Here is an 18,869-nt window from a genome sequence, read left to right on the forward strand (position 1 = left end):
AAGTATTTGTTCTAATAAGAATTTTCTACGGGAAGCTGAGATTGTAGCAGATCCAGTATGAGATATAGACAAACTTGACCCATTACCAACATGGATTTGATCTGCACCATGATACTCCTCAGATGATAGGTTGAGGTTGGTCATCTCATTGGTGAGATGATGGGTGGCTCCTGTATCTGGATACCAATTGTCATCCATGGTCATAGTTGGAGAGGAGTAGAGAGCCTGGGAGTTGGGTGTAGACTCCCCCTGATAGGTTTGATCAAAACGGCGATAGCAACGCAGAGCCGTGTGACCTTGTTTTCCACATACCTGACAGTTGGGACTGAATTGAGAAGAGGAGCCATGATATGCATTTGAATTCCGGCCACAGTTGTTTGGAGAATAGCCCCTTCCTCGGTTTGTGGGTCCACGCCCACCATAGAAATTTCCTCGACCACGAGGTCCACGGCTGCGGAGATCTTGAGATCGAGCAGAGTAATTTGCGGTTGAGGGAGAGATATCCGGAGTAGGGAAACGCTGCTCATAGGCGAGGAGGTGGCCAAAAATTTCCTCGAGAGAGAGAGGGTCCAAGCAAGTGGTCACAGATGTGACAAAAGGATCATACTCCGATCCCAGACCAGCCAATAAATAAGAGATCGTTTCGAAGTCATTGAGAGGCTGGCCTATAGCCGCCATGGTATCGCTCATGAGTTTTATTCGCTAAAAATAATCAGTGACAGATTGGTTACCTTTCTTAGAAGTGGCAAGTTGATAATGAATTTGCATCATCTGAGCACGAGATGTCGAGGTGAACATCTTCTCCAAGGACGACCAGAGATCACGGGCCGTTGCACACCCCACAGCAAGTGTGACTAAAGATTCTGAAAGAGTGGAAATTAAAACACTCAAAATAAGTTGATCACGTTGGTACCAAGTGATGTACGCAGGGTTCATGATTTGGGCAGGAGCATCCACGGCAGGGGCTAGATTTGGGACAGTTTTTGGTGGAGCACGGCTTGTGCCGTCAATGAAACCGTGAGCATCCTGGCCATGCAAGTATGCGTCTATTTGTGTTTTCCAGGAGATGAAATTGCTTTTGGTGAGCTTGACATTGAGAGTTGGATTCATATTGGGGACTTGAAATACAATATTTGGTGCAGCAGGTTGAATGGGTGCTGGTGCAGTGGGATTCGGTGCAGCAATATGTGGAATCGGAATCTCACCTTCAGGAACGGCCATGAGTGCAATAGCAGTAGCAGGTATTGTGAGAAAAAAAAAAAATTCTGACGGGAGCAGCAGATATTTGAAGCAGGAAAAAAAAATGAAAGAAAAAACAAAGAAACCAGGAATCAAAACAAAAACGACGTTAGTCAATATTTTGCTCTGATACCATAACAAAACTAAATAATATCTCTGATGATAATTTTCTCACCGTAATTGGTTGAGATATCTTCATTCATATTTATAGAATCAAAGGAAGTTGAGTTATATACAAACTCATGTACAAAATTAGAGAGATTTAAACTATTCTCTACAGATGAGTTATCTACAAGATAAATACAATCTTATCACAATAACTAAGTCTTTGATTCTAACTCTATCTTCTCTTGAGAGGTTGACTTCAATATGACTTGTGCTTTAACAGGGAGAGACCCCTTATATAGAGAGCAAAGGGAGAGGAGCTCCCAAATTCTAGCAATGTGGGACAAGCCCACATTACTATTCTAACATTTTATGACTCCACGGATAGAACTAATTTTGTTTATCTTGTGGTTGAGTATCGTTGTAACCGACCTAAATCGTTGTAATGTAAATTATGGGATACTTCGATGGACTAATAATCTTGATCCCAATAATTGTGTTTATGCATTTCTGTCTCGCAATAGAATGCATATGAACACAAATTTGTATTTTAGAAACATTTTGTGGCTAATGAGAAATTGTCACCATCATTACTCCAACCAAAACAAGGTATTAATTTGTCTTTGAATTTTTACACAAATTTGTATTTTAGAAACATTTTGTGGCTAATGAGAAATTGTCACCATCATTACTCCAACCAAAACAAGGTATTAATTTGTCTTTGAATTTTTCAATATATATATATATATATAATATTTCTATTATTCATTTATTTACAGGCAATATCTCACGAATAGATGGAGCGAGATCTTAACGATCAGCTGGTTTCACACACGCTGATGCAACACAAGATCAATATTGTTTCACACACGAGATCTTAATTTTGATTATTCATTTATGTTAGCCTTACAGCTTCAATCCAAGCTTGTTGCAAAAGTTTATTGTAGCCATGATTATTATTATAGAATTAAATGTGAATAATATATATATATATATATATATATATATATATATATATATATATATATATATATATATATAATATTTCTATTATTCATTTATTTACAGGCAATATCTCACGAATAGATGGAGCGAGATCTTAACGATCAGCTGGTTTCACACACGCTGATGCAACACAAGATCAATATTGTTTCACACACGAGATCTTAATTTTGATTATTCATTTATGTTAGCCTTACAGCTTCAATCCAAGCTTGTTGCAAAAGTTTATTGTAGCCATGATTATTATTATAGAATTAAATGTGAATAACATTTTACCTGTCGATGTTATGCTATTTTTTCCCAATATTTATACGGTTTCGCTTGAGTTTGAGAATATAGATCGAGTACTAGAGTATAGCATGTTTCAACTCTTCCACCATGTGTTTTATGACTCTATGGATAGAACTAATTTTGCTCATCTTGTGGTTGTATCGAAACAAAAATAAGGGAGTTTTTGGAACTGACCTAAATCTGTAGAATGTGAATTATGAGCTACTTCGATGGACTGATAATCTCAATCACAATAGTTGTATGTATGCATTTCTGTCTCACAATGAAAGGCATATGAACACAAACTTGTATTTCAGCAACATTCTGTGGCTAATGAGAAATTGTCTCCATCATTACTCCGACCAAAACAAGGTATTAATCTGTCTTGAAGAACAACACCATTTTGTTGTGGTGATCTCGAAACCGTTAAAGGACGATGAATTCCATTTGCTTCACAAAATTCTTTAAATTCATTTGATGTGAATTCACCTCCTCTATTGGATCTCAATGATTTAATGCAATAGCCACTTCATTTTACTACAAAGGGTTTGAATTTTTTGAAAACTTCAAATAATTGAGTTTTTTCCTTTAAAAAATAGACTCAAGTCTTTTGATTAAAATCATCAATGAATAGAAGGAAGTAATGATTTTTACCGAACGAAGATGGCTTAATTGGACCACAAACATCCGCATGAACAAGTTAAAGCGGCTCATTTGCTCTTATAGTAGATTATTTTGGAAAGCTTTTTCTGGAATTCTTTGCCGACAAGACATCCTTCATAAAGTTGATCCAATTGGTTGATAGAAGGCAAGCCATTCACCATCCTCTTTTGTGCCAACAATTTTAATATGCCGAAATTTACATGCTCAAATCTCAAATGCCAAAGCCAAGATGAATCTTTCAAGCAAGTCTTGAGACATTTAGCTACATCCGCTTGAATATTTAATAAAAACATTCTATTGTTGTTCATGAAAACTTTGGCTATCAAATTCTTCTTGTCATCTCTTAGTAAAAGACTACAACTTTTCATATGAACTTCATAGTCTTTTTCCAAGAGTTGTCCCAATCTCAAAATATTACTTTTCATATTTGGAATAAAATAAACATTTGTTAGAAATTGATGTCCTCCATTTTTCAAGCGAATTGAGATTATAAATTTCCCTTTTATTGGAACTTTTGCTAAGTCTCCAAAAGTAACATTCCCGCTCACCGATTCATCTAGCTCGACAAACTTGTTTTTGTCTCCATATATATGGTTGCTTGCCGCATTGTCAAGATACCACGAGTTCTTCTCTCATCTTTCTTCTCCATTATAACCTAGCAACAAAGTGGGCTCCGCTTCCTCATTTTCAACATAATTGGCTTCCTCTTCAACATCGTTAATATCACTTTTACATTCCCAAGCATAATGACCATGTTTTTGGCAATTATAACATTTAACTTAAGATTTATCATACCTTCTTCCATATTGCTTCCAATTATTTATTTTTCCTCGTTCTCTTGATGTTTGACCTCTTTCTTCGTAATTATTTCAATTACGTGGGCCTCTTCCTCTTCCTCTACCACGGCCATGACCGCATCCTCGTCCTTGTCCTCTTTGACTCCTTTCTTGCTCTTCTTCATTCCCTTTGAAAAAAAAGTTATGTAACTAGAACTTACTTCAATGGCTCTGCCTTCTTCTTGTTGAGTCTTTCTTCATGGGCTTCAACAGATCCCATGAGTTGATCAATACTCATGGTTTCTAAATCTTTTGACTCTTTAATTGCTACAACGATATAGTCAAATTTTTATTGCAAGGAGCGGAGGATCTTCTCAATTACTCGAACATCTTCCAATTTTTTTCCATATCTCTTCATTTGATTTACTATTGCCAACACCCTTGAAAAATAATCCATAATCGACTCGGATTCTTTCATTTGTAAAACTTCAAATTCGCCTAAGATGTTTGAAGGCGAATTTTCTTCACTTTATCAACTCCCTGATAGGAGTTTAGGAGAATCTCACATGCTTGCTTGGAGTTGGTTGCATTCGCCACCTTCTCGAACATAGCTTCATCCAAACATTGATGAATAAAAGTGAGAGCTTGTTGACCCTTCTTTCAAAGTCTTTGAAAAGCCTCTCTATGATTAGGACCCAAAGAAGCTTCATCACTAGGCTCATCGTAGCCTTTATCTCCCAAGCAATGCCTTCATGCGAATGCACCAATTATCAAAATTGTCTTTGGAAATGTTGGGGTTGTCCCACATTGGTTGTGGAATGAGCTGGTGGTCAGTTTATAAGTGTGAAGGAAAGCCTCACCTCTTGAGCTAGCTTTTGGGGTTGAGAGGCCCAAGACCACCCGATACTGGTATCAGAGCCCAGGTTCAACTAACAAGTCTCAGCCCAATAGTCCACGGGAGAACGGGTTATCGCTGCTCTAACCCAGGACCCGATGTGTGAGGGGGAGATTGTTGGAGTTATCCTACATCGGTTGTAGAAGGGGCTGGTCACTTTATAAGTGTGAGGGAAAGTCTCACCTCTTAAGCTAGCTTTTGGAGTTGAAAAAGGCCCAAGACTACCCAACACTTTGTTGAGTATATGTATGAGTGGTTAATATAGCATTGTGGGGCCCAAACCCATGAGCTTAAGCTTTTGGGTTATGTGGTGTCTCAACATGCTATATTATAAGCTTGCAAAAGGACTCCCCAAATGTATTAATCTCCCAACAACTGGTATCAAAGCCAACTTTAGTTTCCTGAGATGGGTGTTTGGAACGCGTATGGTTTGGAGTTGTGCCGAGTCCCGCAACTCTTGTACGCATGACGCTCTTGCAAATGTAAAAATACTCATAAGACATTGGTCCAATGTGGTGATGAACTCACAGATAAGGGGGAGATTGTTGAGTATATGTGTGAGTTTAAAAAGAATAGAATCTCACATTGGAAATATACATGACGTGTGAGTGGTTAATATAGCATTGTTGGGCCCAAACCCATGAGCTTAAGCTTTTGGGTTGTGTGGTGTCTCAACATATTATATTATGAGTTTGCAAAAGGAATCCCCAAAGGTATTAATCTCCCAACAAGGTGAGGGAATTGAAATTGGAAGGTTGAATTGGCATTTCTCTAGAATCAATAAACCTGTCTCTGATACCACTTTGTTGAAAGTTGGAAACAACAACACTCACTAAGAGAGAACACAAAATAGAAAAAAAAATATTTAACTTTATTCAACTTGATAAAAATACTTGCTTACATGGGTATTTATAGGATACAAATGATCCTTCTAACTTCTTCATAATAACTTCATTCATTTATATATCATATAACTCTCATGTAACTCTAATGAAAAATATCTCTTGAAAAACTAAAAGACACAACCTCTTCAAGTTCTTTAGCAACATATGAGAATATGAAATGAAAAGTCACTTAGTAACAACATATGAGAATATGAAATGAAAAGACTCAACTAAATGTTATTAAAATTAAGTTTATTATTCAACATGCATTCTCTACACTTGAGCAATGTGGGACAAACCCACATTACTATTCTCTAACATTAACCAAAGCAAGTTGCATTAAGACAATGTGGGGAACTCTCCCCCACAATGTGCTCCCTACCTCTCGCACTACATGTAAATCAACATATACAGTAAAATTGCCAAACAACAAGCCACTGATGAATGGCAATAATCCCAGATTGATGAAAAATGGTGTGGCTTAGCAGTTGAAAGAAACATATATATCTCAGGAAGTTTAAACCAAGAAGCAAGACAAAGACAAAGACAACTCCATTCCATGCATTTAAAGAGAAGGGCCACATTGTTTAGACCAGGCCCAGGGCAGATCAAATTCGAATAATTCTTGAATGGAGCTATATCATGTTCGACAAAACAAAATTAAAGCTATCAAAGACATGTCGGCCCAGTAATGCAAGAGCAAACATGTCTCCAAATTTGACAAATATATGTCCAAAAATCATGGAGATGGACACATATAGAGAATTACTTTATATATAGAGAGAGAGAGAGAGAGAGAGAGAGAGAGAGCTTTTCACCCCAAAAATAAATAAATAACTCAAAAGGAAGGAAAAGAAAGACAAAAGGCCTGGCAACAAATAATAAATATTTGTTATCATTATTGTTAACATTATTCTTCAGTAATATCCTGATTGATTTTTTTTTTTTTTTTTTTCCCTTTGCATAAAACAAAAAATAATTTCGAGAAGGTACCAATTATTGTCATAGAAGGTGATAATGACCCCATTGGCAGACCACGATGATTTTTAGTGTTTGTCAGGTAGCCTAAAGATGAGATAAAAAAAAGTCTACATGTTTGATGTTGATGATGTTGATGATGATGTTATAACTACCCTGTATTGGCTAGATATGAGACCAGATCATATGTTTTAAGGATTTATTCTTTTCAAAAATATTCCAAAGAAACATAGTCACATGAAAGGTGTCACGGCTTGCTATGTGTCAGGAAGCCATGCATTTTCTTGGATTTGTAAGGGGGCAGACACACAAGCAAAGGAAACAAAAAGAAAGGGCTTGGCCTAAAAGCTTGATGGGGAACTCTCACACCATTTCCTCACTTGTGACCATTGTTGCCCCTTCAAATCCAACACCCCCTCCCCACGCAACAATGAGAGAAAACCACCCACAAGTTCAAATTTTAATGAAATTATTAGTTTTATTTACCATTTTTAATAAGTTTGAGTTTTTTTTTTTTTTTTTTTTTTCTTTTTTTGATAAAGTGATCATTTATTATGGCATCAAGATTTGTGGTTATGAGTTCAAACCCTATAAAAATATCAAGATTACACGTACAAGAGTATACTCTAATAATATCATACCAATTGTTGAATAAATTAAATGAAAATGATCCAAGTAAATAAAAAGAAATTAACAAATTAAAACACAAAATTTATTATATGTTCGGCGCCTTGATAGTCTCCAATAAATCTCCCTCAAACAATAAAGAACAAATAACTTTTATCATTTTCCACACAGATACGGCCAGGGCTGGCCCAACCCTTAGGCAAGCAGCCCCCGAGGGCCCTCAATTTGATAAGGCCCCCAAATTAATATATTTGTTAATAAAAAAATTTCATAAAAAAATTTAAAGTCATTATTATCATTCATATTCTTTAATTAAGGCCCCCTAATCATGGTAATGATAATTTAAAAAAGGCCCCCAATTAATGAATTCTAACAAAAACAAAACAAAATTAAAGACCTAATTGCCGTCAATATATACGCTTCAATTAAGGCCCACTACTAAATTTAAATAAAAAAGGCATTAATATCATTTGATTCTCTAACATTCGGAAATAAATAAGGCTTAAAAAATCGATGGGAAAATAATAAAATAATAAATATAATAATAAAATATTCAACCCTAATTATATTACATATGTCTAACCGTAAACAAAATCTAGAAGATTGTGTTAAACGTTTAAAATCAAATGGGAAAATAAATAAATAAATGCTAAAAGTTGAAAAGTTTCTAAAATATTTTATTCAATAATGATTTTGCATCCCAAAAGGCGAGAATAATGATTTTTAAATAAAAATATATTATTATTATTATTTATTTAATATTTAAATATAAAAAATAAAAATAAAAAATAAGTCCCACTTAAAACTTTCACCTTAGGCATCAAAATATATTGAGCCGGCCCTGGATACAGCTTCAACAATTTACCGACTAACTTGGGTTACGATAAGTGGTTAAGATTTACAATGTCAATCACTTAAAAAAATATATATATGATTAAGCATTTTGATCCATTCATTTCTCGGCATTGTCACTCAAAATACATCACGTTAACCAATACGAAGATAGCCTTAGTAAACATGATGGGATTTTGTGAAAGGTAAAACAAAGCTCCGAGTTGATGGGATTGGTATTAGGCAGTGTCACATACACCCCATCAACATGTGCTTGGGATGTTTCTTGGCGAATGAAAATCCAATGGACAAAAAGGAGACATGCTGGTGGGCCTGTCAGCGGTTGAAGAGGGCTTTAAATGAGAGAATTACAAAGCAGGCCTCAGAAACGGTTAAATCTGTCACGTGAGTCAAGAGGGGCCTCCAGGCACGGGAGCCTTAATTAAATTGGGCCCAAGTTGGGCATTTTGATTGTGTCTTCACACTTCTCTATCACCTCCTCAACCATCATTTCAAAACCAATAAAATTAAGAAAATAAGATTATTTTGTAAATTAATTGGGTTTTTTTTTTTTTTTTAACACAAATGCTTATCTTGTTATCCAATAGCTAATTCTCAGTGTTATATCGTCAAATTATATTTGTATGATATTTGTAAAACCGTTAACACCGAAACAGAGAGAAGACAACGGCTCAATTTGTTAAAATTTTTGTTTGATTTTTTTTTTTTTTTTCGCTCTTGGCTTTTATGTTACATCATAACACTTTTTTAAATTAAAAATAAAAAATACTCTCCTAAAAAACACTAACAAACCGAGCCAAATTTCGCTTGCCCTCGATCCTTTGCTTATTATAATTTAGGGATAATGAAGGCTTTAAAAGCATATCTCAACCCCCAAACCACAAGATCTTTTGCCTATAATAATGTTTCTGAGTTTAGTATTATCCTTAAAAATTAATGATGAATGTCTGGCCCTTACCTTTTTCTTTTTTTCTTTTTTTTTTTTCCTTTAACCTTGTGATGCTCCAATTGCAAGTTTGTAATCATGGGATACCATTTGTTCCCTGACCCGGACCCACCGGGTACAGTACCGGGTCTATTTTGGGAATTAGACAGTCTTCTTTTTGAGGCAAGTAGATTAGCTTTTAGACTGAGTCTATGCATTTTGCATGCAGTTTCTTTTAGGGTTAGTTTTTTACTGGGCCAACTAATTTTCTGCATATTTAATTTTTTGGAATAATTTTACTTAATATCATGAACTATTATACGTTTTGAAAAGCCTCTTATAAATTTTAAAAAATCTCAATTTTACATTTGAAGTTTTAATTTGATGCAATTGACCATATTCGTCAATTTTTGTAGTTAAATCCTAACAAAAACTTCTAAAAAGACCAAATTGCCCTTCTTATTTAATTTAAAATTAAGGATAGATTTAAAATTTTATAAAAATGTTAGGAATATAAATATCATTTTATCACTTTTATCATCCAAAAATTGACGGAGTGGAATACATTTTATCAATTTGAAAGTTCAAGAGTTTTTGAAATTTATAAATAATCTTTCAGAAATTTTAATTGTGGTACTTTAATTTTTTTAAAAAAATAATAATAATAATAATATATTATAAAAGGTAGGAAGATATTATATATTTATATAAATAGATCCACCAACATTGGACAAGTGTATGGGGAGCGGCAGTGATGCATGCATGCATAGGTAGTAGAGTAGGGTCATGATAAAAAAGCCTTGGGTTTAGGGAGACATGGACATATGAGAAAGCGTACGATGAATGCGGGCGATTAGAAATTAAAGAGGAAAGCTAAACCAAACAAAACAAAACAAAACAATCCGGCAGACATACGCAAATTGATTAAAGTTAGAAACACACAACCACAGAGAATAGTGTTTGTCAAACACTGATTGGGAGCAGCACAAAAGTAACCGGCATGTGTCTCGAGAGATTCCCTTTTTTCTAGTCTTTTTATCTTATATGCAACCACACATTGACGTCATTTTTAAAATTATTACTAAATTTTAGATTTAATAGAGATTTTTAATGTTAGATTAATAATATATAATTAAAAGTATGAAAGCGAAAGTGTGTGTAATATTTTTCTTTATATTTTTGCTTGTTGATTTTGTTGGAGCAGTGTGGTTATGAAAAAAGAGTAATGTTATTGAATTTTGTATTGTGATCTCATAAATTAAGGGTCCGTTTAGGTTTGTGATTTAAAAATAACAATTTGAAAACATAATTTTTAAAAACGCAGTTAAGTATTTGGCAAAATCGCAGTTTAGCGTTTGAAATTGTGGGTTTTTCATAAATCGCTCTCATACTTTAAAAAAAATTACAAAAAAAAATGTATTGATTGAATGTGTATTTTAAAAACAAGAAACTGAGATTTGAAAACGTAATTGCATACGAGCAATGGAGTGTGTTTTTAAAAACGAGCGATTTTAAAAGTTAAACTGCGATTTTACCAATGGCTTAATTGTATTTTTTAAAATTGCGTTTCAAATCCTACGTTTTGAGATTGCTGTATTTTTCAAATCACACTTTTGACATCGCAAATCCAAACATACCTTTTAACATGCACTTAAAAATAATATGACTGTCATACAATTTAATAATATAACATAAAAAAATTAATTTTTACTCATATGTCATCTTAATTACATGAGAGTTTTATATAATATTATTTTTTAAAAAAAATAAATAAAAAGGAGGAAAAAAAACACACCCACACACACTCTCTTTTTAGGAGACACTTGTATAGGCCTTTAATAAAGTGGCTCTTATCATATTCAGTGACAGATGTTGGTGTGACATCTCAGTAGCTTTCCTTTGGGGAAAAAAAGAAGAATTCAACTCCACGTGGCCACGTATTTCCTTTTAATATCCTTAAAAAATTACAACTCCTTTTTGAAAAGGGCGATTAAAAGCTACGTGACAACCCGTATGTTAACCGGTACACCTCTACGTACTCAAAACTATATATTATATATATCTATATATATATATATATATGTAATGTTACCAAACTTTATTTATTTATTTTCATCAAAAGTCAATGTGACTCATAAATGATTCCTCAACCATAGGGTGGCAATGGTCCGCTGTAAATTTTCGGAGCAATATTCAGTGGAAGGCACCCCCCCATGGATGGTTTTCTGTCAATTGGGATGCAGCGGTTCTGAAGAAGGACGGTCGGCTGGGTCTAGGGGCAGTGGTTCGGGATCATTTTGGCAAAATGCGTGCCGCCAAGAGTGTATCACGACCAGGTTTTTTGAATCCTACGGTAGCAGAGGCATTAGCAGCACATATGGCCATTTGTTTGTGTCAGGAACTGGGGATCTCTCATGTACAAGTAGAGGGCGATGCGAAGGAAGTGGTCGAAGCGGTAACGATGGAGGATGCAGCTGAGAGTGGATGGGGCCACTTGGTGACTGACATCCGATCAACTCTGCAGAATTTTTCTTCATGGAGAATGCAATTTATCCCTAGAGAAGCAAATCGGGTGGCCCATGTTTTGGCCCGTTTAGCAGTGAATGTAAACATGAATATGGTGTGGTCTTCGGAACCGCCAGAATGTATTGGTGCTATTTTGGCAGCAGAGCAATCTGCTCTGGCTGTCTGATTTTTTGAGTTAATGAGAATTAAGATTTGATCAAAAAAAAAAAAAGATAGGGACAACGTCTCTCTATCTTATCCATTAAATGTTTCATAGCATTTAAAGTTTGTGTATACATGAAGTTAACGATGGCACAATTTATTAAAATAATTAAATAATATTAGATTATGTATATCATTAAATGTATCAATTTTCCTTTTTAGTTTGGTGCCTTCTCATTTTCTTCTACGGGTTTATTAGTTTTTTTCAAGTTAAAAACATAAGGCTAACCCTAAAATTGTTCACAGTGTATATATACATCAGAGCAAAGGTCATCTTGTTAAAGTAATGGTTAAATGATTAAATTTATCTATTCCTATCAGTTTAAGCTTTTGTGATAACTGGTAATTTAATATGATATCAGAGCCAAAGGTCATGGTATTAAATTACCCCTCATTTAAATTAAATATTCCACGTGTTAGGTCTCACCTATTAAAAGAAAGTTTAAGCCCACACGTAAGGGAAAGTTTAAGCTTTTGGGATAACTAGTAATTTAACACATCCTTGCACAGTTTTGTGTGTTTGAGGGGCTTAAAGGTGTCTTTAACATTTAAAAAGTCTATTTGAAAAAAAAAAAAAAAAAAAAAAAAAAAAAAAAAGTTTGATAAAAAAATTGAAAGCACTTTTAAGAGTTCAAAAAGCCCAAAAATAACCAAAACACACTTTTGGCACAAGCTTTAAAATGAATGAAACTCGCTCAAAAGCGCTTTTTAACTTAAAAGTTATATTTCTCAAACACAGTCAAAATGTAAAATAGAAGAAAAAGTGAAAGCAAAAAAAAATAAATGGGGATGGCGGGGCGTTAAACGCTTATGTTCATCACTAGTGATTGCCCTAAGGACTACATTGTGTTCTTATTTATTACTTACATTGTTTACAAAATAAAATAAGTCTCTATGTAGAGGAGAACTGTAGTAATCAACTCTTACACAATTATAGATTTATCTTTCATCTTAATTAAATATTGTATTCGTTGAGCCTTACTTATTGCAATGAAATTTGAGCCTATACGTAAAGGAAAGTGTTACAATATTAAGAGAAATGCTATAGTTTCTCCTAATCCTACGTGGATATTGTTTTCTAACAAAAATATGATGAACGAGTGGGGTACTTTTTTCTGTTTTTTTAGAAAACAATATCCACGTAAGATTAAGAGAACACAAAGAAAACCGTAGCATTCGTCTAATATTAATTACATGATTTAATAAATTATTTTCTCTCAATTTAAACTTTTGGAATAAGTGATATAATTCAACGATCCCAACTATATTTATTCATTTTTTATTTAATGTAAGAAGAAACAAAAGAATTTTAAAGATTTTATGTGATTGGATAAACAGTAGATTGTGATTTGGACAGTGCAGTGTCAGCTTCTTCTGAAACTTTGATAAACTTAGCTCAAATGGAGAGACAAGCTTTTACGCAGTGTCCATTTCAGAATTGTCTTATATATATACGTACACATGTGAATGCATGTGTATTTCTTTTTTCTTTTTCGCAAAGCCACCTTTTTTCTTCTTCTTCTTCTTTGTTTTTAGGGCTTAGAGAAGCCAAGAGAACGTCTAAAAGTTAAAGAAACAATAAGACAAAAAATTCTTACTTTTTTTTTTTTTTTTAATCATGAATTATAATCTCCATTATATAAGCAAGTTGGGTATATGAGAAGTAGAGATCCTGTTTGAATGAATGTGTTATTAGAAATTAGTTTTTAGTGATAAATTTTAAAGAATAATGCAAAATTTAGAACACATGATATGCTTTTATGGGTTTCCTTTCCACTATGGGAATTGGAGATTAAAAACAAAAAATGGAGTAAACATTAATTAATTGAGACTTAGGTTGTTTTATGAATAAGTTGGTAAGAAGTTGTTCTCAAAACAATGGATTATGAAAGGTATATATCTTCTTCTTTCTTTCTTTCTTTCTCTCAATCTCTATTTGGAAATGAAAAAAATAAACAACTTATTATAATATAAATTAAACGATTAAATTCATTATTTCTTATTAGTTTAAACAGTGATTTAATCTGATAATACAGCAAATGTCTTAAGTTCAAACCATGTTTGTGTCAATTCATTCCATTTAAATTAAATATTTCACATGTTATACCTCATTTATTAAGGAAGAATTTGAGCTTACAAGTGAGAATATTAGAATATAAATTAATCGGTTCAAAGTTCAATTGGCAAAACCTTATAGATGATACTTTTTTGATTTTTGGTTATGATGTGACATAAATATAAACGTAATTTATATTATTTTGTGTTTTGAATTGTTTCTCAATGTTTTAATTCTTTCTATCTCTCGGTCTTTCTTTGGAAATGAAAAAACAAACAACTTGTTATAATATAAATTAAACGATAATTTATTTATTTTTTTCTATTTGTTTATACTTTTGAAATAATTAGTGATTTAACATGATATCATAGTAGATGTCTTGAGTTTGAATCATATCTCCACCAATTTACCCATAATTTCAATTAAATGTAAACTTTTGTGATAAATGGTGATGTAAATACAACTTGACCCGGACGGTTTGAGAGTTCGTTAAAACATTTTAAACGGTACTTTTTGTGTTTTGGTTATGATGTGACATAATGATAAGAGTAATTTTGAGTGTTTTCTATTTTGAATTGTTTATTAATACTTTAGCCTTTTTTTGTTTAAAAAAAATAAAAAATAAAGGAAAACATTAATTACCACCCCCAATCTTTTCATTACGTTTGCAATTATACCCTTAAACTTTAAAAAATGTCAATTTTGAGTTACCATATTTCAAAAGTTTGCAATGTCAACAATCTCATCCAAATTCAGCGTTAAATTCTAACGAAAGAAGTGAAATTTCCAAAATACCCACGCCAAATTCACGGTATTTTTATAATTTTATAAAATAAAAAAATTAGGATAATTTTTCGAGTTTCACTCATCAAAACGTTGAATTTTGACGACACAGTTGACGTTATAAACTCCTGAAGTATGGTAACCATAAATTAACACTTTTTAAAGTTTAAGGGTATGATTAAAAAAGTGATGAACGGCCAGGACAATAAGTTAAGTTTTCTAAATTTAAAAAAAATAAAAAAAAAAACCTAAAGAGGGTTGCTAAAACAAGCTCTCAATTTTGTGAATTAGATATATGTAAGAATAAGAAAATTTTCAACGTCATCTTCATTCAACTTACTTTCAAATACAATAAAGAGGAAGAGGAGGTTGACAAATGACAATGGTGTACCCATTTTTGTGAATACGATTGCAGTTGCTAAAGAAAGTGAGATAAGAGGGAAAGAAGAATCAACAACAATTTTTTTTCTTTCTCCTTTTGACTTGGAATCCTTTTAACTTTTTGCGTCCTACTATTGGCCATGATGGGTCGTTTTAGTTTAGCATTATTTCTTACATAATTTAATAAAAAATAAAAAATATATTAAAATTTCCCATGACATGTCCATTCTTCATCATCTTCATCATCAGCATTCAATGTCATGGTTTCCACTGTTTTTGGCAACAAAAATAATAATAAAAAAAATACAAACATGAAACACCTCCTCAAAAAAGTAAAAGAAGCAAGGCTGTGGGTGGCTTTTAATTTTTTTGTCTCTTGCTTTTGTCAAAGAATTAAGGTTGTCATGTTGCCATCAAACGTATTGCCTTTCATGGCCTAAAATGCTTCCCTCTCTATTGGGCACTTACGCAATTGTTGTACAATAACAGCATACCATCATGCCATCATGGGACATGGATGGTCCACTTTACCAGAATTTCTAATTAACCCACATTATTTTCAACAATATCTAATACCTACAAGTGCCTCGTTTCACACAGATCAGGTTAGATTCAGCTTTGTCTTAACCATGACCGCAATAAATTATATGCACTCAAAAAAATTTGAACCTCAGATCTTGATGGGATACCGCCACCAAATCCAAGACTTTCACCATCTGGATTAACCCATCAAGGTTAAGGGTACGTAGCACTTTCATGCAAGGAATTTGGTTGTTCTTTTTCTTTATTGTTTTTGAACTTTAATGATGATTACTTTCCCAATCGATGAGACGAGTGAGGAGGGCATCATCAGTTTCATTAGCCCCTTTAATCGGCTTTTTGGTAGCACCAGTCACATAAGACCAAAGCTTGCAGCTTTTGAGAAAACTACGTATAGATTGAAACTAACCACAAATATGGTATCAGAGCATAGATTCTGAATCACCTTTTATACCTTTTTTTTTTTTTTTTCTCTGCTTCCTGTCTTTTTTTCCCAACGCATTTAGTGTTTTCTGGCGAATCCATTGCTTTGTCCGTATCGGTCAGTCTTCTCCTCATAGTTTCCAGCAAGTGACAACACCGCTCGAAACCTCAAAAAACCGGTCACAAACTATAATTCACACTTGATGAATCTCAAATCTTACTTTAAATTAAAAAATATATATATATATTGATTTTTTTTTTTAAAAAAAAATTATATATTAAAAAAAAAAAAAAAAACCCTCAACAAAAGGAAAAGCTTCCAATAAGAACTTCTTATATTTTCGTATGTCTTCTCTTTACTAATTCTTTAGGTAAAGTCAAAAACTTTAATCGAGTGTAATTTGAACCTTATTTTGAAATTCCACCATCATCGGTTCGTTTCCTCCGTTCAAATCAACCATCAACTCTAATGAGAAATTTGCTGGTTTTTTTTTTTTTTTTTTTTTTTTTTTTAGATTTGTTGTTGAGAATCTTACCATTTTTTCTATTTTTTTTTTTTTTATTCCTTGTACCCATTTCTTATTTGCTTATGAAATGACTAATTTTTCCCTAACCTAAGAAGATACTTTTCTTTTTAATAAACCGGATTTAATATTTTTTTGTAACTTTCCAACTGATTTTAATAATGAGCAAATTGACACTAAAATTTGAAGGAAATAACACAGAATTGAAGTTTATGAGATAAATGACACAGGAATGATAATTTGTGAAGGAGAAAGTAACAGAAGAATACCCTTTTTTTTTTTACATGAATGAGTAATTTTATGGGTTAAGTTTAGTTATTGTATATACTTTTCAAACTTAACAGCTTATTTTGATAAAGTGGGCAAATTAACACCAAAACCTTTAAAATATGAATTGAGTTACACTAAGGTCATGTTTGTTTTGGCGTAAAATATTTTTTGAAAAAGAGCTTTTATATTTTTAAGTGTTTGTCGCGGTGAAAAATATTGGTAAAAACCCAAAAATATTTTCAATTGATGAAGAAAAACAATATTCATGAGGAGTAAAATAGTTATGCTTTTCATTTGCGTCGTACCGTGTTTTGCCACTTTCACGCACCTTCGGATGGATTATTGTGAGAGTTCACTTTATAGAGCCTACTAACTCGACCATGTCCCGGGTTGTTCGAATACCTTTTCACAATAATCCTCTCACAATTGCTTCTCCAAATTGTAAGTAATATGAGCATACAATTGTACTAGATTTTAATCTCACACTCGAATGTCTTCTATTCTCATATTATTTTCCTCTGCACTTTGTAGCTTCTTTTTGTTTTTTTTTTTTTCTCACAGCTCCTCATATTATATGAAAATAAAATAAAAAATATTTGTTAATTTTTTGTACGATCCAAAATCAAAAAATGCATTTCAAAATTAAGCATGAATTAAAGTTTATGAATTAAGTGATATTTATTCTACTAATAATTAGCCCTTAAATAAAAGATAGTTTCTTAAAGAGTCGATTTCCAACCATCGATGGAAGGGAGGGGAACCGGTTCTCTTTCACCAGGGGTAGAATTATCAAAAAAAAAAAAAAAAAATAAATAAATTTAAACAATTTTACTCTTGATTTAATAAGAACTGATTCCTCTCCTGTTGATTTGGACCGGAAGAGGGGGGGGATGAGGGTGCACGGTGCATGATAGACCTTAGTAACACCAAACAGGCAGATACACGTATTGTCCCTGCCCCCGTCGATACAGTAGATTGGGAAAACAGCTTTGCAAATGCTCGTGCGCTGCTAGTGTCAGTACGAAACGTATTCCAGATAAAGAAAGGATAGGTTTGTAAATTAAAGAAACCACGAGGGTAAATCGGGTTGGGAATTCCGAGGCGTAGGAGAGAGGAATGTGTTGGTGGGGCAATGGAGCAGCGCCAAAGGCGCAGGCCTCCCGATTGTATCCATCACACTCTCAGTCTTTCACTCCCCATTTCCACTTTCACTCCCCCTCCCTCGCGCGTAATCTCGCACGCCCAACGTGAAAATTGCAAATAATTTATCAAATATTCGACAAGAAGATGAGGAAAGCGGTTGAAATGCAGACGCGTATAGGTGGAGTGGAAAGAGAGTGTACAGAAAAATAAAAAAGAACAAAGAGTGATGAGACTTGAGATACAGAAAGACTGGGACTGCTGAGAGCTCTCTGATTCACTACTGAGTCCTAACAGCTAACAACACGCCCACGATAGTTGCTGCCAAAACTCCCATGGCCCCAAACTTTTACATTGACAACTCTCTCTCTCTTTTTTCCTTTGTCTTAATGAATCACTGTGCCACTGTCTGGTCTGGTCTCTCCAGTCTCAAGTGAATGCAACATTATGAAAAAAGATAACCCATTTATTGGACCATTTAGAGCTTTCTCTCTCTTTTTTTTTTTTTTTTCATCATATGAATCTCATGTCATATATATATATATATACACATTTTTGGGGTTTTTTTTTTTATTTTCAAGGGTGTAAAAAGATAACCCATTTATTGGACCATTTAGAGCTTTCTCCTTTTTTCCTTTTTTTTTTTTTTTCATCATATGAATCTCATGTCATATATATATATATTTTTTTCATCATATGAATCTCATGTCATATATATATATATACATTTTTGGGGTTTTTTTTTTTTTTTTTTTTTTTTTTTTGAAGAGGGCTCTTTTAGAGTTTGTGGAGGGCCTTAGAGGGAGTGA

At 33.3% G+C, this 18,869-nt stretch overlaps 1 protein-coding gene across 1 annotated transcript; it reads left to right on the forward strand.

Moving 5' to 3' along the window:
• The first annotated feature begins 1,219 nt into the window (after positions 1-1,219).
• LOC148584204 (uncharacterized) lies at positions 1,220-11,908 on the forward strand. Its single transcript, XM_088518794.1, has 2 exons — positions 1,220-1,241; positions 11,373-11,908. Exons 1-2 carry the CDS (start codon positions 1,220-1,222, stop codon positions 11,906-11,908), a joined length of 558 nt encoding a protein of 185 aa, XP_088374920.1.
• Positions 11,909-18,869: the final 6,961 nt, after the last annotated feature.

This window comes from Corylus avellana, chromosome 8 (genome assembly GCF_965113065.1).
Source record: "Corylus avellana chromosome 8, dhCorAvel1.hap1.2, whole genome shotgun sequence".
Classification (NCBI taxonomy): Eukaryota; Viridiplantae; Streptophyta; class Magnoliopsida; order Fagales; family Betulaceae; genus Corylus; species Corylus avellana.

Excerpts from the sequence above, each read along its gene's own strand:
- LOC148584204 (XM_088518794.1), top strand. The coding sequence starts at position 1,220 with ATGAGTGCAATAGCAGTAGCAG. Across the intron at positions 1,242-11,372 it reads GAGTGCAATAGCAGTAGCAG|GGTGGCAATGGTCCGCTGTA; the intron begins GTATTGTGAGAA and ends CCTCAACCATAG.